We start from the raw sequence: 27,922 nt of genomic DNA on the forward strand, positions 1-27,922 counted from the left end.
GAGGCAAATCAATCTTGATGCTTCTAAAGAAACCCTCATTTTATAAACTGTGCAGAAAAACCATTGGGAAAAAAGAAGTTCAACAGTTAAGAGCATGGCCTGAACCATGAGAGCACCTCCCAGCCCAGCTGCCCCCCATGAGCAGCACCTCCCCTCCACGGGGTATGGAAGAGGCAAAGCTTGACCTTCCCTGTCTTTCCAAGCAGCAGTGCTGACATAACTCTCACAGCTGTCACAGGCCAAGAATTCCATTTGGACTCCTTCCCACAGCCAGAACTCCCAGCCCAGCAGCTCTGAGCCCACAGAGACTCCAGGGGACTGCACTTCCAAACACCACCATGGGGCCAAATGCAAAATGTAAACAGACACAAGTTCAAACACTTCCCCCTTGGCTGGGCCAACATCTCAACTTGCTGATGGCATTAATATTAGAAGAATAATTTTTAAGAGAGAATAAAAGCTGCTGTGATACACAAGAAGCTCCTGCAGGATTTCAGGAGGAGTTGCTGAAGTCCAGCCTGCATCCATCCCCTCCACAAAGCCCAGCAGTGCTACTCTGCTGGCTCCAGAAAAAGAACAGATTATGTTTCTGTCACTGAAAGCACATCCTGGTGTCTCCATTTCAAGCCCACATCATCCATGGCACTGCTGTCAACATTATCCCACAATAAATTAGAGAACACTCCAGATGATGGATAGGCCATGCAGAAAAGTAATAACTATTGAAGGAAAGCCAGCACAAACTGCCACTCATGAAGAAAGCCCCAAATTTACTGACTTCTGCAAGCTCTTGAGGAATAAATGGAGAAATCAATAGGAGATTACAGAAATACACATTTTTAATTATTAAAAAGCCCTAGTATTGATCTGTTTCTTTTTTTCCAGAACAGCATTATAGAGATTTATAAATGCTGCCTATTTTAACTTCATTGAAATCTGCCAAGAATTCGGATGAAGGGATCCTATCTCTCTACTCCTCAGGAAAAATGGCACTTGCTCCCAGTTTGTGAATAACAGTGATCCTTCTCCAACAGCCACTGCTCCAGGACAGGGCTTGGAGCAAGCCTGGGACAGTGGGAGGTGTCCCTGCCCATGGCAGGGGTGGCACTGGCTGGGATTTAAGGTCCCTTCCCACTCCATGACTCCATGGAAGCAGTTTGGAGCAGGGCTCTGACACTTCCCACATCCACAGGCAGCTCTGGCTCCATGTGCTGGGAACACCCAGCAGCAGCAGCAGCAGCAGTTTGAGTGATTCTGCACAGATATAAATCCCTGTAACCACCCTTGGCTGAGGAGATTTACTTCTTGCCACAAGACTTTGAGAATAAGCACATTAAAACGATCATACCAAATAAACATGACCCCTCTTTTCAAAGCAGGGCTTAAGAGCTGCAGGGATCCTTCCAGGCTTAGAGCAGCATGAACACTTACACAACAGGAACCAGCACAGCCAGCTCCACTTTGGGTCTTACTGGACCCACAGGAAAATCAAAAAGTGTTTCTGAATCACCAGTGGAGAGCCAGAACATCCTCATTAGCTCACCTCTCTCTACCTGAGAGGCTCCCTAATTGCCAGAGCTTGTTCAGTGACAGCTTTTCCTCACTTCAGGGTCTCAGGCAAACCCCAAAACCTCCTTTTTGCAGGCAGAGCTGGTTCCAACTGCTGGGCTGCACTCAGCAAAGCAATGCCCTTGGAAATGAAACCAATTCCCCCAGTGGTGCTGTGCTCCCAGCCTGCAGGCTCTCCTGCACCCTGCACCTACCCTGTCAAAGGGGATCCCATATTTCTTCAGGATGGAGGGAGAAATGAGGGTCATCTTGTGCCGGAGGAAAGCATCACATCCCTGAGAGCTTCCTGGGAAAAATCCTGTGGAGACATCAAAGGAGGAGCATCACTACAGGACTGCTGGGCTGTTCTTGGGAAAGCAACGCGACATGTTAGATTCCAGATCAACCTGCCCTACATATCACCTAATGGGAAAAAATGTTAATATTCAGTGAAAAGAAAGGGAAGATCTCCATGTCCATCTCCATCAGGCAGTGGCACGAGGGACACATTCACAGTGGTCACCAACAAGTGGCAGAGGCAGCAGGACCTGACCCAGTCATCACCTCAACACCACCATGTGTCAAATTCTACCCAAGGTTCACAATGGGTTATAAAACAAATTACAAATAATTAAGAAAACTAAGCCAGAGGTAAACACTGACCAAACCCCTCCATGGCAGCTCAGCCAATGTAACCTGATTTTTCTCAAGATCATGCCTTTTCCTCCAAGTGGCTGGTTCCATAATAAACTGTGTGTTTATAGGTACTCAAACCCATCACAGTTTAGGAAAACAAATAACCCAAGCTCTGGAACCAAAACTAATTGATGAGACATAATGGAAGGGGTTTCAGAAAGTCAAAAGGATTACTGGATTCCAGGTTTTCTTATGTTTTTGTACTAAAAGCATTTCAATTAAAATTATGACTGTCTGCTACCCAGTCTGTCGTCCCTCTCTGCAGTTCCTCTTTTTAATGCACAGTTTAAGTGGCTCTCATTAAAGCCACTAATAAAGAAGCACATTTTAAGTGATTAGCACCAATAACATGGCAACACATTAACATTCTCTCCATGGGCTCCATGGCTCTCCCAGTGAGCCCATTTACAGCCCAGCTATTCATTTTCCATATTAATTGCACACTCATTTCTCCACAGTAAACTTCTCCCCACTGATGCACAGGACAGGGGAATGGCCAGGCAGCAATTCTGGCTCTTTGCAGAGTTAAATCATCATCCACCCAGCTTCCAGAGAGGAAACTAAAATAAAGACCAGATCATTGATAATTTTCTCCTGGTTTTACAGCACAAGCCATCTCCATGCCTCAAAATTGATCATCCGTAAAAATTAGTTACAAACAACAAGAAACTTATTATTGCTCCTGTCAGACTTGGAGTGCTTTTTCAGAGTCTGCAAAACAGAAGTCATCTGATTGATTGACTTCTTATAAAAATTACTTTTTTCATCTATTAAAACCTGGCAAATGACTGAGCTGCAGCTTTGAAATGCAACATTTCTGAGCAGCCTTTTCCAGTGTTATTTGTATTTAGGGATCATGGAGCTCAGTGCCCAGGAAAACAAGAGCACCAAGCCCCAGGACATCCAGCCCCAGCTATTCTGCATTTACCCCACCCAGTCAGCTGCTCCACTTGACACCCTGGACCATGCTCAGCAAGAAAAGGCAGTGCAGGAATTTGCCTTTTTTCAGGGAAATCAGTGTTAGAACTTCTTTTCTTTAGCATCAGAGTCTTCCAGATTTCCCTGCCTGCTCCTACCCTCACCACCAGATTTAAACCACCCCAGCTGCCATGCTGGAGATGAACCACAGAGATTTGGAGTTAATTATTCTGGCCCAGCAGCTTTTTTTAGCTGGGCAGCTCCTTGAACATTTGCAAGTGAACAAAAATAGAAACAACACCAGCAAATTAAAACATATCCACTTCTGAAGCCAGACATCTTCCCTGAAGCTTGAGAGGTGGGAGTTTGTCATAGCTCAAAGTAACCCTGCCTTCCCCCCACTTCCATTTTCCTTTTCTTTTATCCCCTCCCTTGCACTGTTTTGGTTTGGGTTTTGTTTTTTTTTTTTAATATGAACTTTATGACACTAAAAATAAAGGAGGATGAGGCCAAAATCAAAGGAAAACCACCAAATACAGAATGTATTTATAGGGTGAAGGAGCAATGGGTACAAACTGGAAGAGGGGAATTTAGGTTCAATATCAGCCAGAAGATGTCTGAGGGTGCTGAGACACTGAAACAGGTTGTGGCTGCCCCATCCCTGGGAGCATTCCTGCTCCACTAGAAGGATTTTTAGGGTCCTTTCCAACCCAAGCCATTGTGGTTTAAACCCATTACCCAGACATGGGAGGGTTTGGCCTCAATACCTCAAAATTCAAGGGTTATTCAAGGAATTTTAGTTCAGGTCAGGCCGTGCCAGGAGACCAAGGATTGGAGGGAAGACCTGGAAGGAAAATTCCCTGCCATATTCTCTGGCTCTGAAGCTGCTCCTCCACCACAGCAGAGTCCTGTCCTCAGGCACCTGGAGCAGAAGGCACCTGGAGCAGGGTCAGTCCCTCCCCAGCCCAGCCTGAGGCTCTGCTCACCTTTGGCCAGGCGTTCCAGCCTCTTGCCGTGCTCCGGGGGAATGGCATACCTGGGGGGACAGACAGAAACCAAAACAGTTTTTAATGCAAACGTAGTGAAAGGAAAAGGCTAGCAACAAACGGGGCAATAACCAGCACAGCACACAACGGCTGGCAATAAAACCACAATTCTGTGTGTCTGAAAGCCATCAGTGACATACAATCCATGGGAAAATCCAGCTTTTAATACAAGTCCTTAGACATGTTGCATGAAGCGTGTGATTTCCCTGCCATTTCCTCAAACAGCATCACAAGATTTCACAAGGTAGAAGGAAAATCGAGAAGACAAAGTGATGATACAGCACTGGGAACCCCAGAAATAACTGAGTGCAGGGAACAGCAGCTGTGCTCTCCATGGGGGAAATGTCTGCAAAATAAAACTGTGCTAAATATTAATAAGCAAGAAACTGATGGGCTGAAAAGGTGTGAAGGAGGGTCTGTGTGCTTTGGAAAATAAACCTTCTTCTGTATACTTTATTCAAAAAAGTAAAGATTCTTCAGCACAGCTCATGCAGTCATGGCTCAATCCTTATGTCCATGCTGGATTTTATTGTCTGATGTGAAATAATGAAATTAAAGTATTCAATAATTTTCTTGACGAGGTGAGCCTGAAAACGCAGGGTGTGCTGATGAAAACATCATTAAAGGGTGTAAGTAACAACTTCTACACTTCCTAAAGAGTTTTCTTAGATTAGGGGTCAATAAAATGCAAAAGAACTTGACTGGATTTTTTTGAGTGAATTTTTTTTTATATGAACATAATTCTGGAAAAACAATCAACTGTTCCACAGGTCTCAGACACAGGGCTGGGTGTGCCCAGCACGTACAAACAGCAGGGAAGCTTCAAATGGCTTTTTCTTCCCAAAAACTGTTAGATCTCTTAGTGCTTTGAGGTTCACAATATTCTCAGGAGCAAAGCCCAGGTGACAAATATTTATGTGTTCAGCTTATAAGAAGAGAACTGGATACCAGGATACATTTAAACGTGTTTAACATGATGACACACAATAATATTGCCAATGGAAATTTGTAAATCATTGGTTACATTCTGCAGCAAATTAAATACGGCTCTCCCTGCTTTTTGTGACAGAGAATTCTGAGAACTTACATTTGTGGGAATGGCATTTATTGCCAGCTATAACTTCTCTTCAAAGTGAATAATAAAAAATGCATTCTTTTTGCTATTTCCAATAAAGATGTCAAACCCCTCCTTCTCATTACCCCGTGCTGGGAAGAGGATCTTGCAGGAGGGTACTCAACAACAGGTGCCCAGCACTGTCCCTCTGGGGCTCAGAACACCCCTGGTTTGGGGGATTTCAGCCAAATTCTGCATTTTCCAGTGGAAAACCACAACTGGGGAGGAGCAGCTGGAAGCCCCAGCCTGTGTCAGGAAATCAAACCCACCTGTGCTGGGGAGACAGCACACAAATCACACAGGGGGCTTCAGGCTTTAGGCACTAAGCTGATTTAAACTGATGGCTTAAAAAAAAATTAAGGCAAAACACTATGTAGCACCTAATCTTGTAAAATAATAAATGCAGCAGTGGACTCCCAACATCCCCTGACCAAAGTTTGACAGTGCCTTAAATTGCATAATTATCAAACAATTCAATTTCATTTGTCTGGGACAAAGCTAGTGGCTTTTATTTTACAAAGACCATTCATCACTTACATAAATGTGATAAAACTAATCCCGATCCAAAGCTCCTTTGTGGGATTAATGTCCCTTAAAACAGGGAAATGAGACATTCCATTCCTTCTGGGAAAAATGCTGAAGGATTGGGAAAGAACTAATTTATGGCTACAAGGCTGCTGATGATTAATGTAATATCCCCAGTCTACAATGCAACCTTCACTTAATTAGTGCCTGTAATTGGGAGTTGTAAAGATAAGATTAATTGAATCTTGAGGATGTTAAAAGTTTAATACATTGGAACATGGTTATTGTGTTATCTGAAACTGCAGCCTGCAAAAAGCCAAGTGAGGCTTTAGAGAACAGCCCATGGAGAGACAAAGAAAAAAGACTTACTTGGATAGAAACCAGGCAGAGAGGAGGAATTTCCAGCTTATAAAAAAGAACTATATGTAATTATATACAAATCAAAATATCCCAGCACAGAATGGTAATAGCTGACTCCAATTTTAGAAATTAACTTTTTTCTTTGGGCCAGTCTTTAGGAAGCAGAGCCTACACATCCCTCTGCATTTATTCTTAGGAATTCAAAATATTAACTGCAGAAGAGAATTAAAAGTAGGTCAAATTCTGCTTTAAGTTATGCTCACAAATCTGACTGATTTACATAAAGATAGGCAATAAAGACAGAATTCGGGCTGCTATTTAAAACCAGGAAGAGAAACAGAAGGCTCCTGCATGTATGGCACAGACTGAGCTCCATCTACACACAGAATGATTGATTACAAGACAAAACAACCATGGAAAGATTAAAAATTGCTGCAGTCCAAGGGGTGCAGCCGTGGAGCAATGAACACCAGCAGGGCTGGCTCTGTGTGCCACTGCTCCCTGGGACAGCCCCAGCACTGGGGACAGCACTCCTGGTGTCCCCCAGCACCACAGGGCTTTGTCCCCATCCCCACAGCTGGGGCTCAGCTTTGCTGCAAAACCCCAGTTCCACAGGCAACCCACAGGTCTGGGCATGGTAAAAAACATCCAATAATTTCCTCTTCTACAAGCATGACTTTGACAGCCCCCAGTGCTGGGAACACCGACCTGGATCTGCCCCTCTGGTCCCCAGGAAAAGGGACATTTATGGCCAGAGCCAAACGAGCAGCTGGGTGAAGATAAATCAAACTTCCAAGGACTGAGCTTGCAGTCTGTATTCCAAGGGTCAGCCCTGCACAGGGGGACCAAGACAAAGGGCCAGGCTTCACCCAAAACCTGCCACTCAGCAGTTTGGGGATTACAGCAGGAAAAATGTGCTGCTGCTCTGCCAGGGAGCATGAGATTTACACAATGGGGAAAGAAAAAGCAGCTCAAGATAAGAGAAGTTATAGTTCTGTGACTCAAATGTCATCTTACCCCCAAGTCAACAACCTGAAAGTAATATACTGAGCCTTTTAAATTACCTCTACTTTCCACCAAAACAACAGAAAATCCCTGAAGTGGATCAAGTACCACTTGTACACATCTAGAACTTGCTGTTCTGTGGGAAAGACTCTCAGCTTCCAAACTTATTTCACAAAACCTAATTCCATCATTTCTGATCTCTACTTCCAAGTAATTTTCTGAGTTCTTGAGTCAGGATCACAGGTCCAAAAGGTTTTGCCCAAAAGCTAGAAATGTGTTAGGAAATTATCTTCCTGGAGGGGTGGCTTGCTTGTGTTAAGATGGAATCATGGAATCCCAAAATTATTTGGATTGGAAGAGATCTTAAATATCCATTCCCACCCCTGCCATGGCAGGGACACCTCCCACTGTCCCAGGCTGCTCCCAGCCCCAATGTCCAACCTGGCCTTGGACACTTCCAGGGATCCAGGGGCAGCCACAGCTGCTCTGGGCACCCTGTGCCAGGGCCTGCCCACCCTCCCAGCCAGGAATTCCTTCCCATCATGAGTTTAACTGGACAGTCCCCTCTCCACCCTTAACACAAAAGAGAGGTCTGTCCTCTTTGCCATCATAGGATATCATTAATAGAGTAATTTTCTTGGTGTTTTGTTTATTCCCCTGGAATGGGGCTTGATGGATGTGGATAATTATCAGACTATAAAAGCCAGCAAATGTGCTATTTTCTATCGCTCTAAATCATCAAACAAATAAAGTGTGAAACAGCATTTCTGAATACAATTTTCCCCTCTAATGGCTTAGAATTATTATCAGGAACAATGAGAATAAATAAGCAAATGTCTTGTGAATTAAGAATTAAACAAGTGTGTCAGTAAAAAGGAGCATCCAGGCCATCCTGGGATGCAGGGACCCCTTTGGAGACCAAGGACCTATGGAAGAGGGAATTCACTTGAGCAGCTTCCAGCACCTGCTGCTCCTCAGGGACCTCCCAGTCCCAGGTTCTCCCCTCACTGCTGCCTCCTCAAAGGGAGTCAGCTCAGTTTTGGCTTCCAGTGGCCAAAAGCCTAAAACTTCATCCACAGCAAAGTCTGCTCATAGCTGTTTCCTCCTTGTTTAGGAGGAATCTTCCTCACCTGAAGCCATCCCTACCTTTGGCAGAGGACCAGACCATCCTGTCCCTCCAGCCAACATCCCCAAAGCTTCCAAGACCCGTTCCTGCTCCAGCTGTCCTCCCAACCTGTTCCACATCTCATTTACACCCTCATACACCCTCATTTGCACCAAGGCAGAGCAATTAAGCAGTGATTAGTTCACAAATCCCACACCCACTCTCTGCCAGTCTGGGCTCCATGGGCAGGGAGAGGTTCAACCACAAGACTCTGCAAATGTCACTTCAGTGCCATTCCTGGGAGAAGGTAAGAAACTCAATTTCACAGTGTGTGCACAAGGTCTGCCCAAGCAGGCCCCACACAGTTTAACACTCCATAATTATTGAATAAGCAACACAAACTGAACGGGAGCAGCACATTTAAAATGCCCAGGCCAATGTGTCACACGGGGTGAGTTATCTGTCTTCAAAGCAGATTTAATTGTGCCAAGAACAGTGACCCTTTAAGATTCAAATGCCAACGTGCTCTCAGCCACGACAAACAGAATGAAAAGCTGCTATTTCAGTCTCTGTAAGGCAAAGGGTGCCCAGAAACCCAGAATCTGAACCCTGACCTTCAACATCTTTAGCCCCCCACTACAGCAGCAAAGCCTCCAAAGAAAACCCCTTGGTCCATCAGGAATATTTATCATCCAACAGAACCATTAAGAACCAGCATTAGCACAGGGTGCTCCCTCCCTGCAAAGTTCAGATCCTGCTCCTGAGGCCTCATTTTTCTACAAGGTAAAACATTAAACAACATCTCCTCACTGTGTCAGAGCAAAGCTCAGGGTACAGGTGGGGGTTTCTGTGCTAGAATCTCCCAGAATATCCTGAGCTGGAGGGGTTCACAGGGATAAGAGTCCAACTTCTGCTGTCCAACACTATTTTTAAGTTGTTTTGCCTGTATGAGAAAAGAAAAAAGGCATTTCAACAACAAGAACTGATTGTTCCTTTGCCTGTAGCACTGTCACCTCCCTTCCACAGTCATCTCTCTTTTCCTCATCTTTATCCTCCTCCATAATTAACCTCCTTTCATCCCTCTCTCCCAACAATTTGTTAAAACACTGAAATCAACTCCCTTTCTTCTTCTCTTCATCAAACCTGAGGCTGGCCCACACTGAATGGGCTGGAAATCTCCCATTTCCCTTCCCAAGATCCTGGTTAGGAAAAGAGAATCTCTGACCTCCCTCTCTTCTCCCCTTCTGCCATGGCTCCTTCCCATCAGGAATGCAAACACTGCCTGGAGATCAGATCCTTGTTCCTAGCAAAAAACCTGTATCAAGTGCCTGCACTTTTATCTCGAATGGATCATTTCACAGGACAATGGATGATGGGATTCAGTATCTTTGACCAGCAGCATCAATGATTTCAAATAATGACATTTTTATTGGAATACACCCAGAGTGAGAAATAAACACAGAGACTAGAGAGTATCAACTCCAAAAGCCATAACTAGGAGTAAACAGGTAATGACAGGACCAAATCCCAACCCCAAAACACACTAAACCCACGTGCCTCCCACAGCTGCTCAATGTAACTCCTGGGGAACCAGCACAGAGAGAAAATCAGGGCAGAGCTGCTCAGGAAGGGCCTGGGCAGCACCAAACAGCCCCAGCACTCACCCACAGGGCCCATTTCACTGCACACAATCCCTTCTCCACACACAGAACTTCCTCATTATCCACAGTATGAAGAAACAGCAGCAATTTTACTGCCAATGGAAGAGCAGGATGAAAAACTTCCTTCTTGCCCAAAGAAACTGAGGTTGTGGTTGCGAACTCTCCATTTGTTTTCCAGCAAGGATGGGCAGAATATCTCAGGTTACTCTGAAGCTGGGATCAAATCCCTGGGGATTGAGTATTGGAAGATTAGAGTCAAGCCTAACTTGTGCCAATCATGTACTTCTAAAAGACTCTTCAACCCTCAGAGTTGCCTTGAGCTAGAAATAGGATTAAAGAGCCATTAGTTTCAAGAAGTGACATTAGACAGGAGCTTTTTAAAATTCTGATTTTAAAGCCATATGAATTTTCAAGAGGTACAACTGAGTTCCAAGATTAGCACAATGGGCTACTTTCAGACATTCACTAACCCCCAACTCAACGAATACAAAGAGGAGATTTTTCCAGAACTGCAAATGCAATTTTTTAAATACATTTTTTTAAAGCAGAGAATTTAATGTGAACAACAATCTGCTCTTGGAAGGACTCTCAGTGCCCCAGTCCAGTCAGCTCCACAGCACAAGTGCCCAGCACAAAGCACAAAATTGCAGAGCACACTGGAGAGTATCTCCCTCCACTGTAAAAATAACCCAGAGCCTGCTCTGCCTGCAGTGAGAGCAGCATGAAGGAGCCATTTTACTAAGAAATGGTGTTTGGGGAGAAGCATTATGAAGTCATTTACTCATTCAGTTTAGCCAAGAAGATAATTAGTACACAACTCAACAGAGATGAATAACTACAATATTCATCCCCTTGCCATTCCCCGTTATTTGTTTGGAAGAACCTGTTCACATCAGATTTGTGTTTCCCTAAACTGGCAATCAGATTATTAATTACTGGTTGTTTTTGTAGTGGATACCATACAAATAGAAAGAAAAACAAAGATTATGCTTCAAAGAGCCTGTATTCTAAAATAATAGCTCATTTCAGCTCCAGAAACAATAAGAAAAAAAGGTAACCAGGGGAGATGAGAGCTTTGTGTGCCTTGTACCAAGTGACCTGTGTGAGCTGCCTCCCTCACTGGGCACAGCAACACAAACTCCTGAAAAAACACTGATAATTGCCTACAGCAGAACAAAAGAAATTTGCTTATGAGTAATCAAAGATATTCTCAGATTAGGAAACCCCTTGTGCTAGAGGTGCAGTGCCTCTACACACACACACTTTCCTTTTCTGAGGAGAAAAAAATCCAGCATTCCAAAGGCTTAATGCTCCTCATCCATCAAACTGCAGCGTTCCCAACTACAACTGCTTTGAAGTGAGAGCTGTGTTCTTGTCAGCATCAAAGCCACAAGTGTTGTAGCTGAGATTTGATAAAGATCACTGACACAGTTTGTAAAGTTTCCTTTATTTCTTCTGTTTGATCCCTTTGTGTGGCTGATTGGGCAGCTGGAGATGAAATGGATGCAAACCCAGCACATTTATTCTTCGGAACATTAAGGGGTTAATGAGTGCACGGCTCTCAGACAGCACCGAGTGTTATTTAAGTGCTGTCATTACTACTGGCCCCTCTTTATTTTAAAACTCACTTGTGCTGCACTTGGCATCACCCCTCGACAATTTTCTCTGCTGAGTAAAGAGAGAGAAAAAAAAAATCCCCGCTGATTTCTGCCAACGTGTTAGCAAAATGTGAATAAAGACAAAGCTCTGCAGCAGCACTCCTGGTTCCTCACAGCCTTCCCAAGCCCTGCTTCCAGCTCCATGCCAGGCTGGAATTGCAAGCTCACTGTCCCATGGGAGTCGGCTCAGGCTGAAGGAGGGAGATGGAGCATGGAAGCACAACTCCCGCCCCTCAGTCCCAGAGCTCTGCTCCAAGCCTCTGTTATTAAAGCAATCTGATCCTGCCAGACTTCCAGAGATCTTCATTTCAGACCAGGCCTGAGCTGAGCAGACACTTTCAGAAGGCAGGAATGGGTTGGAGCAGGAGCCTCCCTGGATCAAAGAGATGTTTCTCTCATGGGGCTCCTGGGCTGGCAGCAATTGCTGAACTGCAGCCACAGCAGGGACCAGCAGGGCAGAGGGGCAGGAGCCACCCCAGGGTGCTGCTGTGGAAATGGGGACGTGAGCCCAGATCAGCACCTCCTGCTAAAACCACCAGGGAAAATGCCAGGAGGAGCCACAGGTGGGAAGGGTCTCCCCTTTGCTGGGTCAGCTACAACAGCTCACAGCTGAACCTCTACAATTTCTAATTTCAACCAAGGGAACAGGCTCAGAAAAGATGGACAGAAAATGCACAGACTGAAAACTGAAATGGCAGCAAAGCACAAAATAACTCCGTGCCTTTTGAAGTGGGTTTGGGTGAGAATAAAAACCAAAGAGGGCTCTGGAGGGGAAGCACAAGCATGGAGCTGAAGGAAAGGGGTGCTGAGGCCGAGATCAATCCATCTATCCCTCCTCACACCAGTCCCAAGCTGATTCCATCAGTCCTGGAATCTGGCTTGACCCTCCTGGCATTTGCTCTTGGTTAGATGAGGGTGAATGAAGAAAGGCAATACTGGAGTCCTAACTCCCCAAACCCTGTGCCTCCTCTGCAGCAGAAAAATGACCTTTCAATAATCTGTTCACAACAGTCTAATGAAAGATCACAAAAACCTGAGTCTATGAAAAAGAGAAATCTCCACTGTTCCAACTGCAGCACCCAATTGGGAAGATAATCCAAGCCAGAGCTCATTCAGGCCCTGGACAAGGTGGTGAGCCCATGGGTTCTGAGAGCAAACCAGCAGTGAGCACTGTCCCCTTCCTGAAGGGAACCCTGTCCCTGATCCTTCCACCACAGCACCACCTCCAGGAGGAAGGGGACTGCTTGGTATTGATTAACTAATGACTGCAGGGCTGTATTAATGACTCTCTGCTCTCAGTTAACAGGGAATTCCAGGGAATACAGCTCTGCATCCCAACAATCCCTCCTTCCCTGCATCTCCCAGCAAACCCACGTGCAGAAAGCCCATTCCAGAGCAGATTTCACCTTCATTTTAGGAGAGTCAGGAGAGTGAAAAGCTGTTCTGCCTGGCCATACTTTATCTCACTTTCCTTTTATCCCTTTTAATGAATATCCCTATTCCTTTCTCTCTCCCTTTTATCAACAGAAAAGGGTCTTGCTCTGCCAAATCTGCCTGAGAGCAAATGGTGCTGCAGCTAATCTATAAATCAACCATCACCATAAATTCTGCTCTTTCTCCATCCAGAACTGCAGAGCTGTAAAACAGATTACATGGGACAGCAAAGGCAGGAAGGAAATCTGGGAGCTGTGAGGAGCTGCCACCAGGGCCAAAAAGCCTTCCCTGCTTCTTCTTTCTTCCCACTCCACCCAAAAAGCCTCCAAACCTCTGCTGCCAGGCCTGGAATAATTTTAGGAGCAAGGACACCTCACACACTTCCCATGGAAGATGATGCAGACCTTGGGGATTGAGGAAGAAAGGGCTGCAGAATCTTCTCCTGAATTCCCTAACACCAATGAACAGGAAAAGCGAAACTCAGAAAAATAAAAATTCTCAGTGTGGAGCATCAGCTTCCTCAAGGGCAAATCTCAGCTGTGACTCCAACTAAAGCATCTCAGGATCTCCAGGGTGCAGGGGCTACTGAGAGCCCAGTAACCAACACCTGCAGTGCCATCTGATCCATGCAGTGACTCCTGCAGCCTGGGCAGTACCCCAGACAGGAGGGAATAGCAGGAGGCAATAAATGATGAAGGGACAATGCCCTGGCCCTGCAGCCACACAGTTCTGCACCAAACATCACAGCAGCTGCTTGCAATGGGATTACAGCAAGCTCATGGAGCATCTGGGAGAGTGTTACAGCAGGGGGACAGAGCAGAACATCACAGAGATGCTGAGAGGGGTGAGGGGCAGCACCCTGCATGGACAAGGAGCAGGGAAGCTGGGAGAGTTAAGCTCCATGACTGTATTAGGCCATTTTCCTCCTCCAAGGCAGTTTTCCAGGGATTAGCATTTCCTGTCCTGAGGGGAGGAGAGGACAAAAGTTCAGCAAAGAGAGCTGTAGCTCTTGCAGACAAGAGAGAGAAATAAAACCAGGGAGATCCTCAGCACCTGAGATGTTTCTGTACTGCTGCTTCAGGAGGGGCTTTTAGCCAAGGCCAGAGAGGGCTCCTTTGAGAATCCCCTGCCAGGGGACCCCCAGTCCTGGTCTGAAGCTCCCCCTCACAGCCCTGTCAGCAAAGGTGAGGTTTCCCTGCTGACAGCAGCACTACCAGACACTACAAATGCATTAAACTGAGGATGTCACAGGAAAACCATAGAATCACCGACTGGTTTGGCTTGGAAGGGACCTCAAACCCACCCAGTGCCACCCCTGCCATGGCAGGGACACCTCCCACTGTCCCAGGCTGCTCCAGCCTGGCCTTGGACATTCCAGGGACCCAGGGACAGCCAGAAGGAGGATTTGCCCTCCTTGGCTGGACTTGCCCCACCCAGGGAGCCTCATTGGGCACCTGCAGGAAAGAAAGCAGAAATTCTCCAATATTTTAATCAACAAAGGTTTGGGGTAACTCCATGGACTCCCAGGTTTGCAATCCTCAGACTTTCACAAGACAGAATTCCAGAAGTGTTTCTAGAATGTAATTGTATCTGTGACCAGTGCTTCCAACTAATCATATTATTTTAAAGTTCCTTTGGTAATTTGTCCTTAATTCTACATAAACTGCTGTTCTGGCATAAAGTGTACTTTGTGATATCAAAGTCAAACAGATTAGGCATGATCCACTTCCAGCGAGGGAGTGTTTTGGAGAGGAGATGATATAACTTAAAAGCTAAAGCTGGCTCCCTGCTTTAATTAAAGGGGATTAAACATCCATCATGATAAGGGAAAAGGGACATTTTATAAAAATCAATTACCTTCCTCAGTGTCAGCCTGGTTTAACACCTGCAGTTTCTGAGAGAAATAAGAGTGCAACATCCCACCAGCACTCAGGGAAGGTAAATTAAATCCTGTTATTGTACAGCAAGATTGGTAACAAAATACCCAAGAAAAATAACTTTATTACCCAATCAGGTGGTACACTGTTGACAAAAAGAGATGTTACACTCCTAAAGTGTATCTGGCAAATTCACAATACTGAGGTTCAAAGTTTCCTGCAGCACTTCCCCACCCTAGGAAGCCTCCAGGGAGGGAATGCACATCTTTATGGAGATGAAAGGAAGTGCTGGTGGAACACCTCGGTGTCTAAAAATATTCTTTTGGAATTGCAAAGGCTGAGCCACATCCATTCCTCAATAAAATGCCACAATAACCATGAAGAATGAAGCCTGGCACTCAGCTTTGTTGCTTCTGTCATTATAAAATCAGTTTCTGCTTGCACCGTTTGACAATAGGCTCAATTTTAGATCTCACACAGGAGTGTATGAGGTAATTATACACAATATGTATAATTGATACAGCAAAAATTCCCACCATGAGAGGTTTTATATGGGGCTGCAGAATTAAATACATTTTGTTTTTTTCAGAAGTTTGAGACTATGGAAAGGTGGCAATTAAATTCCTGACATGAGAAGGACATTTTACTGTAATTTGAGAAAAAAAATAAGTGAAAGGCTGGATCTGGCAGCTCCCTGCCTGAGGGGTTCACATGAGCTTACACAACTGCTCCCAGGTGTGGGGTGCCCACACCTCCTGTGCCTCCTCCTCCTCAACCTGCCAGCCTGATTTTCCAGCTGGGAAGAGCAGCAGGGTGAGAACAGTGAGGAGCAGAGCTGTGCCTGGGAACTGCACATCCAGAGGGAAAATCCCCCTGGAATGGGGACTGCAGAAACAGCCCTGCCCTCCCTGATACAACAGCAGAGCTCAGTAAATAAATGTACTGCAATTCACAGGCACAGATAAATCATTTAACGAGGCTGCAAACAGGAAAATGGCTGTTTGCCATTACCCCCTTGCTCTCCATCACTGGGTGACCTTTCATTGCCTATCTGCTTCTCCTGGAGCTGCATCCCAGTGGCCCAAGGGAGTGCAGAGCCCTGCAGGTGCTGCAGCCTGTCCTGCTGTGCCAGGGCTGGCAGCTCAGCTGCAGAGACACTCACCCAGCACTCAGGACTTGCCACACCAGGCACATCTCAGCACAAAGAAGCCACACATTGATTTTACCTGCAATCCCCACAAAACAACTGCTTGGTAGGGGGGAAAACCCAACATTGCAAAGACAGAGATGAGAGACATGAAATACTCAGTAAAGATCCCCCCTGGCCCAGCAGAACAACTCCTTTGTTCACCAGAGATGGTTCTGTGTGGTCCAAACATTCCACCCAGAGTTCCCTGAGAAGGAATTTCAGCTCTCCACAGCATCTCTCCTGTGAGGAGGAACTGCAGGAGCTGGGCCTGGGCAGCTGAGAGAGGATCCCATCAATCCATCCAAACACCAATCCATGCAAACACCTCATCAATCCACACAAACATCCCCAGGGGGTGGCAGAGGATGTGTCCCACCCCAACCTGAGGAAGAATTTCTTTCCATGGAGAGTGGCAGAGCTCTGGGAAAGCTGCCCATGGAGTCTCCCTGTCTGGAGACATCCCAAACCCACCTGGACACTTTCCTGTGTCACCTCTCCAGGTGACCCCACCTTGGCAGGGCTTGGACTGGGGAGTCTCCAGAGGTCCCTTCCAACCCAAACAGTTCTGGGATTCTGTGAAATAAATACAGATTTGTCCTCAAACCCACTCAAAGGAGGCTTGTGAGGGAAGCACTCCCGTCTCCCTTGCCTTCAGAAGGCAGCAGGGCTGGTGGCTCCTCACCCTTCCCACAGCCTGGAGAGAAGCACCCCAAGATAATTTATAGGAGATACAAAGAAAGAGTTATGGTTTTTAACAGGCAATTTTGAAGCAGATACTACCAATATACAGAGTCCTTGGTTCCACTGAATAAATACCTCTGACAGCTAAACAATAACTCTGCCTCTTATTTTAGAGCTCAACCCCAAACTGGTAGAGTTTGTAACTCTCCACACTCCTGCTATTCCCTGAGGTGCTTCCAAGATGATCACTGTCAGAGCCACAGAGTCTATAAAAAGGATGAAGGAAGCTGGGAAATTTCCACAGAGGTGGCGCGGGCAAAACAGAATGAACATTTCAGCCATCCCTGAGCAAAGCCAGGCTGCAGCACTGGAATTGCAGCAGTGCAGTCCAAGAGCTCCCCCAGCTGAGCCCTGCGGTGGCTGCAGCCACTCCAGCACACCTCAGGTACCTGGAAAGTTCCAGATCTGCTCCAAGGGGATTCAGATTCACTCTTTGCAGCCAATGCTTGTTCAGAGAAGAGCTTGAGGACTCTTTAAGAGGAGCTGTCCCAGGGCAGAACAAGGAAGGAGTGGCTTGGTAGTGGCAAACTCCTGCCTGGTGCTCCAGGGTAGGGCAGGGAGGCCCTGCCAAAGCAGCAGTGGCATCCTGTCACAATCCATCCCACTCTGTGTCACACCTGCCACCTGCCTAGGAAATCTCCACTGCAGGGGGAAAGCTTCTGCTCCAAATATGGCCTCAAAATCCCTACAAAATCCTCATTTTCCCCAGCTGGAGCAGCTTTAAAAGACGAGTGACTCTCACAAGCACAGGATGGCTGGAGAAAGGATGGAACAACCCAACCCAAACCTCAGGCCAGCTGCTCCCACCCTTCCTGGAGCTGCCCAGTCCTGCTGGGACTGTGCTGGTGTCCCCGAGCATCGTGGGCAAAGGAGATGAGGAGCTTCCCATGGGCTGTGGCACCATCTGCTGGAGATGGGACCAGGAAAATGGATTGGAATTCAGGAATTCTGGAGGAAAAACTGACAGGATCCAAACTGCATCATGGAATGTTCTGAGCTGGAAACCCACAGGATCACCAGTCTCCAAGCCCTGGCCTGGCACAGGACACCCCAAAAATCCCACCCTGTCCCAGAGCAGTGTCCAAACACTCCTGGGGCTGTGACCTGGGCAGTGCCTTCCCCAGAAGCCTCTGGGGGAAGAACCTTTCCCTGGGATCAGTCACATCCCAGTCATAGTCCAGAAACACATTTCTGGAGTTCAGCCTTGTTTACCAGAGGTATCACAAGAGATTCTGCAAAATCCTCATGCATCTGCCTTGGACAGTGAGCCCAAGGATCAGGAATGTTGGCAAACAGATTCCATGACGTGCTGGAAGGGTTTTAAAAATTCCCATTCACGTCTCAGAGAGTCAGCCCCTCCCTGCACCCCTTTCCAGGCCTGGAAAAGAGCACTGGAGCCATTCATTTCCAGCCTCCTGGCTCTTGGGGGCTTTTATGTGCCACAGGCAGCAACACCCGGAGCCACTGGGAGTCCCCAGGGAGCCACAGCCCCGGGAGGAGGGAGGAGGAGGCAGGATCTGTCTGCCTCTGCCAGGGCATGGTGACAGCAGAGCCTCCCTGTGACATTTCTGCTCTCATTTGCACGCAAATGTCAATATTTATTAGTCACATCAAGATCTTCAGCAAAGCTCCCCTGGGTTGCTGAGTCTCTGCTCTTATACTCTTCAACTGCTTTTAAAAGAAGCACATTGGCTCTTGGCAACTTACTCCAGACTTCCAAATTCTCTATTTCATCCTTAACTATCTACTGCTTTTGTGGAAAGTTATTTCCAACCAGTCTATGCATCCACAGTGTTGGAAAATGCTTTACCATCATTCCAAAAAATGACCGTGGAAAAGTAACCTTTTCACTTAACTTGTCCCTGGAGCTGTGAAATATTTGTGTATTTAAATAATGGAAATTTGAAAGCAACAGATGTTTCCTGCCTAGAGCACAGTGAAGAACAACAGTGTTTCACTATTACAGTGCCTCTGAAGCATCCACACATCCCCGTCCCCATTTGCTCTCCTGTGCATTAGTTTGCAAAAATCCCCAAGTGTTGAAATCTGGTTTTAATCGTGATGTCAACAAGTCTCCCTAATCCTGCTGAAAAGTCAGGAATTAGGCCTCTGAGCAAGCCAGCATGAAAGAAAGTGAAATTGCTTCTAAATGTAGAGTAGGAGGCAAGAAGAGAAAAAAAATGGGAATTGGGAGATGAGGTAAACCTGAAGGAATTTGGTAGGTCTGGGGAAAGGAGATTTTAGTGGTGTCCAAGAGCCCCCACTTACCAGGATTTGGGCTCCCCAAAATGCAAGTAGTTGATGCTGTAGAGATCCATGTCCTCTGTATGCCAAGCAAAAGTTGTCTTCCACATCCCAAAGTAGAGGTAGGGAGTGTTCACACCCTCGATGATGATGCCACACTCGTGCTCCACCATGTCCAGGAGCGTGTTCAGATTGCCAATGTTCCACTCATCCACGTCCTGGAACCCAAGAGAAATGGTTTGTACTGGAAATGTCAGGAGCCAGCACAGCCCACAGCTCCCTCCCAGTGCTCAGATGGTGCTAGCTGCATTCACTGCACACCCCCTGCTCCCAGGAATTATTATTTATTATCATTAATTATTATTATTTATTATATTTATTATTATTTATTGGATGTTCCTCTCTGCCCACAGGCAGGAGGGAGCTCCAGCACTCTGAAGAGGCTCCTGCACTGGACAGTACCCCAGCATTAATTCTGGTAATGAACACAGCATAAACTCAGGGTAAAACACACTCCTCTCAGATGTTCTTCCCCTGATCAGAAACACCTCAGTGTGGCCAAAGGGGCAGAACCTCCTACCTGAGCTCAGAGCTTCAGGTACAAACAGAAAGCACCTGGAGAGCAGCTCTGTGGCTGGCTGGGTGCCACCCTGAGCACAACAGGACAGGATGTGACACTCCCAGCCAAGCACCAGCTCCTCTGCACCCCTGCCATGTCCATGGCTCTGAGCACCTCAGATATCCCTGCTTATTCTAATTAATCCCATATGAAACCACGTTGATAATAAAAAGATACTTGTACATTCACATACAATCAGACAACATTCAAAAAAAAGGTCACTTTCCACTCAAGAAGAAAACTACAGAGGAAGAGATTTACATTATCTGCCCAAAAAGAGTAAGAAGAGAGAAACCTTTATCATTTACAGAATTACTTGAAGTAGAGGATGAAATTTCACCATGGAAAAGCTTAAACAATTTGAATTGTAAAATAATTCAGTGTGCAGGTACATTGTATCCTAATGGAGCTGCCTACAAAGAAAAAAATCCAAATGCAAATAATTTAAAATCCAAATGCAAATAACTTAAAATCCAAATGAAAATAATTTATTTACGTTAAGAACCAAAAAATATTTTTGATGGAGTACCATTTCCTTGAAATGCTGCTTTTTCTGGCTTTCTAAGGAGCTTCAACAGAAATCTCTATTTTATTACCTTAAAAAAGAAACAAAACCCAAGGTATAGACAATTTTTTGCCACAGTCTGCATAGGAATTTGTTTAAATCACACTTTTCCTCATTTCTCTACTAAAACTCAGCTTTTCACAGCTTCCACTGACAATCATCCTGAATCTCAGGGGAAGTTTAGTCCCACTTTTGTAATGAGGGGAAAAAAAAAACCCAAGGTATTAGCTTTCCTTTTCGGGTGGTTATGCCAGTGAAATTCTGAATTACTGCTCCTTAATGAGCCAAGTGCAATAAGGAAGTCAGTGTCCATGTGTGAAATGAGGGAAGGAGAAGCACTGCACTTACTGCATCATACAGGGAGCCACTGATGTCAGCCCCATAAATGGGAGACACAAAGGTCAGGTTCTTCCAGTACTTGCGCTCCAGGTCCTCAAAGTCCTGGTGCCGAGGGGTGCAGTACCTGCCAGGGAGCACAGGCATGTCAGGAGCCCTGGGAGCAGCCAGCACAGCAGCTGAGGGTGCATTTCATCTTTAATTCACTGAATTCTGCCTCTCCCACCTGTGCACAAACCCTCAGGGGTAGGCTGGCTGACAGGAGGTGCAGCACATCCCATCCCATAGAAATGTGAGGAGATGCTGCCCCTGAGCTGATGGAGCTCTCTGCTGCCAGAAGAAGTCCAAAGCTCATTATCCTGGAATGGTTTGGGTTGGAAGGGACCTTAAATCCCACCCAGTGCCACCCCTGCCATGGCAGGGACACCTCCCACTGTCCCAGGCTGCTCCAGCCCCAATGTCCAGCCTGACCTTGGACACTGCCAGGGATCCAGAGGCAGCCACAGCTGCTCTGGGCACCCTGTGCCAGGGCCTGCCCACCCTCCCAGCCAGGAATTCCTTCTTAATATCCCACCTAAATCCACCCTCCTTCATCTTAAAGCCATGACTGCAAAAACTCAGGACTGATTAAAAGCCAGGATCCTCCAGAACTCTGGGAAAGTCCAGACTCTGGGAGCAGGACACAACTGCAGGTGGCACATGCCAGTTGACTAAAGTGCCCTGCAGACTCCCCAGGCCCTGTGGAAGACACTCGTGCCACCAGTATCAGCCCAAGCACTCTGAGTATTTGGATTTCTACCCCAGCCATGGAACACCTTTCCCAGAACAGCCAGGAGATCCTGTGTTGGTCCCAAGCCATTCTTTTCAGGGAGATTCTCAGCCAAACACTGACCTTGAACAACCTTTCCAACACCAACTCCCAGAAAAAGGAGACACACCAAAACCCACCAAGTCACAAACTTGTTTGTGACTCAAGGAAAAGCAGTTTCCCCAAAAGAGCTTCACATTTAATAGGGCTGCATTCTCCTGGCAGCTATTTTCTGGGAAGAAAAGCTCCCCAGGCCCCCCAGGCACGCACTTCTCGCTGTTGGCCAGGCGCCGGTACTCGCCCACGGTCATGGGCTTCTTCTGGATGTTGTACTGGGTGAAGAGCCCGGACTGGCCCGTGACCACCTGCTGGATGGGGGCTGGGATCACCATGTCATCAATGTCATCGTACGTCCGCCGTGGCTTCCACTCCTTGGGGGGGATCACCTGCCATGGTGGGGACAAAAATATGGAATTGTTACAAACACTGAGTTTGTGGGGTTTGCTGGGCTCAAATTCCCTTACACGGCTCTGAACTTCAGCTGGGAGAGACACAAAACTGACCTGGAATGCTCAAATTAATCCTACAAGTAATTTCTTTACAACATCTGGTAGTCACCAACAAGCTTTATTAAAATAATCTCCCTAGCAGAGTCCTGGAAGGTAATTGCTTGTACACTTGAGTGGACAAGGAAACATTCCACGGAGAGCTCTTCATCAATAGCCAGCTCTCTTTAGAGCAGCAATAAACCCAGTAATTGACCTATGTTTTAGAAGAAATAAGAATTATTTCATGCCTAACAGCTTTATTTCTCCACTGTGCTTTATTAAGGCCAGCTAAATACCACTCCTAACAAGTCCTTGTCTGAACAAATGATCTCATCAGCCAGTGGTGACATGGTCACAGAAATACCTTTTCTAATCACTTAGTCCTGGTGTTTTCCAAGCACTTCTGTGTCAGGTACTGGAATTTAGAAGTTTCACATAAGAAGTTCTCCTAACCAGTGGGTGCTGGGCACTGCCCAGGATCCCCAGGGAATGGTCCCAGCCCCGAGGCTGCCAGAGCTGCAGGAGCTCTCTGGGATGCCCAGGGTGGGATTGCTGGGGTGTCTGTGCAGGGCCAGGAGCTGGGCTGGATGATCCTGTGGGTCCCTCCCAGCTCAGGACATTCCATGGCTCTACAAAAGCCCTGCAGCTCCTCTCCCTTCCTCTCTCCATAACCTGACCAGAGATTCCAGGTACACTTTTCCAGAGCTCAACTCCAGGAACACAAAAAACACAAGGAACACACAAAAAAATGCCAGGAACACATCAAAAACTGCCAGGAACACACAAAAGAAACGCCAGGAACACACAAAAAGACTGCCAGGAACACACAAAAAAACTGCCAGGAACACACACAAAAACCACCAGGAACACACACAAAAACCACCAGGAACACACACAAAAACCACCAGGAACACACACAAAAACCACCAGGAACTCAGCCCCTCGGAAGGCAGCCCTGACCTCACCCATCCCATCCCAGCCCTCGCCCATCCCAGCCCTCACCCATCCCATCCCAGCTCTCACCCATCCCAGCCCTCACCCATCCCATCCCATCCCAGCCCTCACCCATCCCATCCCAGCTCTCACCCATCCCAGCTCTCACCCATCCCATCCCATCCCAGCTCTCACCCATCCCAGCCCTCACCCATCCCATCCCATTCCAGCCCTCACCCATCCCATCCCAGCTCTCACCCATCCCATCCCAGCTCTCACCCATCCCAGCTCTCACCCATCCCAGCCCTCACCCATCCCAGCTCTCACCCATCCCATCCCAGCCCTCACCCATCCCATCCCATCCCATCCCAGCTCTCACCCATCCCAGCCCTCACCCATCCCAGCCCTCACCCATCCCAGCCCTCACCCATCCCATCCCAGCCCTCACCCATCCCATCCCATCCCAGCTCTCACCCATCCCAGCCCTCACCCATCCCATCCCATCCCAGCCCTCACCCATCCCAGCTCTCACCCATCCCATCCCATCCCATCCCATCCCATCCCAGCCCTCACCCTCACCTTGGCCAGCCCAGCCCGGTGGGCTCCCTGGGACTCCATGTGGGCAATGAACCTCCCGAAGTCGCGGAACTCGTCCAGGGAGGGTCGGAAGGTCATGATCTTACAGCCAGGGTTCTGCGGGCTCGGGTTTTCCGACCCCATCGCTCCAGTCCTGCACAGGGCACGCAGGCGTGGAGGAAGGAAAGGGGCAGAAAAAGAAACTCGTTAAAACCTCTGGGGTTTAACTAATGAGTTCCACAGAGAGATTTTTCTTTCTCTCCCTCTACTCCCACAAGGGGGGATTTTAAGAACTACCCTCTACCACGGATATGAGGAGCTTCAACTAAAAATCCACTTAGTCAGAACTCCTGATACCAGGATCACCTGGGATCTTGGACAGAGGCTAAATATAGACTTGCTTAACATCTCCCCCCAGCTCATCAGAGAAAGTGGTGTCTCATCAGGATGGTGGCACAAAAATAACAACTGCTCACCACCTTCAGCACTGCCAGGGTGCAGAACTTGCCACCCCGCAAGTTTTCCACCAAAATGTTCCACTATTTTCTGTTTAGGTTCAAACACAACAGCTTTCCCCAGTTTTGGAGTTTTTTCGTGTGCTAGACTACATTAAAAATTATAAAATCAAGGTGTATTTTGTTTAATGTAGCTTCATTACACTTTGTATTTGCAACGTACATAAACAGAACAAAGTGTCAGGCAAGAAACACGAGATGCACAATTCCAAAACATCCGAAATAAACCCTCAAACAATTCAGGATGAAATCACCATTTTTCGAATGGACTTTTCTAAGGTTATGCTGGAAATCTTCAAGGGAAATCAGAGGTTTCAGTGGCGTTTCAGCTGCACTGGAGGAGCTGCAGCAGCTGGGACAGGAGAGGGCAGTGCTGGGCTGTGGGAGGATAAAGCTGGGAAATGCTTTAGCCAGACTCTGACACCCATAAAAAGCATTTCAAGGGTGTTTAAAGTGATTGCAAAGCAGCTAAGCAGTGCTGGAGATGCTCCTGGGAGCACTCGCAGCGTTAGGAAAACACAAAATAAAGCAGGGAGTGCCCCCAGAACTCCAGAGACAGCCAATGTTCCCAGCTCCTGCCACTAGGACCAGCATCACACACCAAAGTGGGCACCAAGGTTTCGTTTTAACTGGATAAAACTTTTCATTTCAAAGGCACATGAAGAGTTTCGAGTGAAATTTTAGAAAGCAGAAAACATTTTTACACTGTAACTTTTTAAGCAAATTTGTTTCAAAACAAGGATCTGCGAGTCCTATGTCCTCCCCCAAGGAGTCTTTAAAAGAATTTTATGCATAAAATCCCAGCCTCTCACAGTCAGAAAAGCCCTCCCCAAACCAGGAGCCAGAGATGCAGAACCCAGTCCAGAATAAAACCAAATTATGAATCCTAGTACTGCAGGACATCCCAGAGCAAAAGCAATTGAGGGAGCAAAATACCATTTCACCCCTTTCACCCCAAGATACTTCCAATTTCCAACAGAAATTGCTGCAGTTTGGAAACAAAAGGACCCTTCAACCAAGCCCTCCATCTCCAGGGTGGCCCAAAGAGATTCCCAGCCTTGCCAAACCAGGAACAAAAATTGCCTTTTGAGAAGAAGAATTGCAGTTTCAGGGTGAGCCCTGGAGGAGAAGCAGCAGATTGATCCGTGCCCATGGGAACGCTCTCCCACACAAATGTTTGGCAGGAGCACAGGGAGGGAAGCCCGGGATGAGCTGGGATCCATCTGCCAGGGCTTGGCTCCAAAGCACCCAAGGCAGGCTCTGATCCCAGGAGAACGGGGCTGAGCTGCAGGGAAGGGACAGGAACCATCCCAAACTCTGCCACGACCTTCCCAGGAGCACCGGAGCTATTTTTGCCAGGTCTGGAAATGCCAGGGGGGCCAAAGGGAGCAGGGAGTACCACCAGGATCCAGGAGGAGCTGGCTCAGGAGAGGAGCCCTGCCAGCACCATCTGCTCCACACAGCCTTCCCAGGATTTACAGCTTTACCCACAACCAGGGAAAACAAACAGCCAAAGCCAGGCTTTATCCCATCCTTCCCTCCGGATTCTCTCACAAAATTCTGATTTTTAACCAATGCACTCAGAGCAAAGATTGAAAATACATGCTCCAGTAAAGGAAGGGAGATCAAAAACGACTTCATGCAAAGCTTAATCAATTAATTAAAGGATAAAACTACTTCCTGCAAAGCTTAATTAATTAATTTAAAGGTCTACTCCCTCAGTACAAGCATCAACACCTGGCACTCTGCAATTCTTTAGTCCAGAGACAGCAAAGCACAAGATTTTTCCATGTGCAGTCCCATCTAAAGAACATTTCAACACCTATCTCAGATAATGTACATTTAGCTAATCAAACTAATTAAGCCATTACAATAGAATGGCCACAGAGCTCATGGGAAGGGGGAATCAGGTCCACGACTTCAGTGAGATGTGGGAGCTTCCCCCAGGAGCCACAGGGAAAGTTTGGGGAGAAGAGAATTTCTTTCCGAAGTTCCAGCACAAACCACGAGGGCTGTGATGGCTCCAGGGCTGGGCTGAGGGGCAGGACTGGCAGGGAAATGTCCTGAGCCACCACCCAGACACCTGACACAAAACTGCACCAACAAAATGCAGATTTTAACTGTGCCCGCATTAACTTCTGCCTCACTCAGTATCTGAGGCATTTCCCCAACAGTAATGAGAACCTTGCTCATGCAATCTCCTTTAAACTTGCTCTTAACTCATTGTTTAACTACCAAGTCCTGCACACAAATATTAATGGAAACCTGATGTGTTTATCTGAAATGGCATTTTTTGATGAATTAGGCTAGAACACAAAGGGCAGATTCTTCTATTTCCATCCACTTCCTTTCTCACTAAGCCAACAAATTACTCTGATTTCCATCAATTCTCATGGACCGGGCTCTATCCAGTTTCCTAGCAGAACCAAAGACAAACTTCTGCAAGACATCAGCTCTGTGTATAAAATAGGCTACTAGAAGTTACATATATTTATATATACATTAAAACTATAATGGTTACATGGTGTAAAGATATCTGAGACAACTTTTCTTCCTTCCCCTCTATTCCCAAGAATCAGATTCCAGCATTTAGACAAAGTGTAAATTTTTAAGTCTGAAGTTTGCTGTTGCTCAGCCCAGTTTTAAACAACCGTACAATTACAGCAAAGATTTAAACTAACACCTTTCCCCCCAAAACATTTATATATTCAATTCATTACATTTTTAACATTCAAACTGCTTTGAGTTTTGTATATACTTCATAAAGGTTAAGTAAACATAACAGAGGAAATACTTGGGAAAGAGGAACAGAGACAACATTCCCATCCAGCACAGGGATGAAGAGCTACAGTGCTTGGGATTTGACAAATTGAGAGTCATTTTCTATTAAATTTTACACTCCACAAGGTTCCTCCACAATTCCAGATCCTCCTGTACTTGAAATCAAGCAGCATATGTAGCTCATTATGGGAAAATAAAATGTTCCCCCAAAACACCCTCTTTGCTGTAGAAGTGCACAGTTACCCACACATTTCTCTAACAACAAAATTATTTAGTGACAAACAGTATTTAAAAGAAAAATAGAAGCGGTTACATTTAAGAGCAATAAATTTGGATGACTTTAAAACAGTTTATTATTGCCTGAGGCAAGGTAGTTAACATGTAATGGTTATTTCTGACTAAATCCAGACCGGAACCTCAAAAACTCAAAAAGTTTGACTGAACAGGCAAGATAAACTCACCCTAAAACCACAAAAATCAGTTCTCAAACCTCTGCTGAGGCCCAGCCTTACCAAGGACTGCAGGAGCCCCAGTTTGCTACATGGCAGAATTATCTCTGCTGCATTTTATTATCTTCACTAGATTTACTGCAAGGCTTCAGGAGTATTTCCAAAACAGCTTAAGAAACAAGCACTAGAAAAGGCACTTCATGTGGATTGAGCCATTGAATCTGAACAAGAATTTCAAGTTTTAACCCATGGCACCTCAATCCAAAGCAGCAGAACTGCAAATGTTAGAATGAAGAATCCCACAGTCTCTTATTCTTATGGGAAAGGACATCAGGAACCTTGCAAAGCAACCAGGAACCTCGATTACTGCAGAGCTTTGCCCAGAAGGTGACTCCTGCATCAGATTAACACCTTAATAAGGTTGACTAATTCCCAGTTTTCCTTCCACAACCCTGCCAGAAAAAGCCTGGTGTTCTCAGTAACTTGCTCAACTTCTCTAAGCTCCTTTAGATTTTTCTAACAAAAAATCATAACAAGCAGGGCTGTCAGAGGTGGTTCTGCCCATCCTGCCCACAGAGGAGGCAGCCCCTGGCTGGTGCAGTGCCCAGGCTGGGTGTGACACACTGACCCAGTTCCAGCTGCCAGAACATCCCAGGATCCCTGAACATGGG

The 27,922-nt window shown here is 46.5% G+C and overlaps 1 protein-coding gene across 3 annotated transcripts in view; it reads right to left on the reverse strand.

Annotated features, from left to right (window-relative positions):
* The window catches only part of KDM4B (lysine demethylase 4B), a 70,487-nt gene that overhangs the window by 38,238 nt on the left and 4,327 nt on the right, over positions 1 to 27,922 (reverse strand). For all 3 annotated transcript variants that reach the window (XM_062510255.1, XM_062510254.1, XM_062510256.1), the window contains exons 2-7: positions 23,510 to 23,660; positions 21,720 to 21,895; positions 20,654 to 20,768; positions 19,146 to 19,339; positions 4,149 to 4,198; positions 1,764 to 1,867 (exon numbers count right to left, since the gene is read on the reverse strand). In XM_062510255.1, the coding sequence (XP_062366239.1) occupies positions 1,764 to 1,867; positions 4,149 to 4,198; positions 19,146 to 19,339; positions 20,654 to 20,768; positions 21,720 to 21,895; positions 23,510 to 23,650 (780 nt within the window). In that variant the 5' untranslated portion in view covers positions 23,651 to 23,660. The remainder of the gene's footprint in view (positions 1 to 1,763; positions 1,868 to 4,148; positions 4,199 to 19,145; positions 19,340 to 20,653; positions 20,769 to 21,719; positions 21,896 to 23,509; positions 23,661 to 27,922) is intronic.

This window comes from Cinclus cinclus, chromosome 28 (assembly GCF_963662255.1).
Source record: "Cinclus cinclus chromosome 28, bCinCin1.1, whole genome shotgun sequence".
NCBI classification, from domain to species: domain Eukaryota; kingdom Metazoa; phylum Chordata; class Aves; order Passeriformes; family Cinclidae; genus Cinclus; species Cinclus cinclus.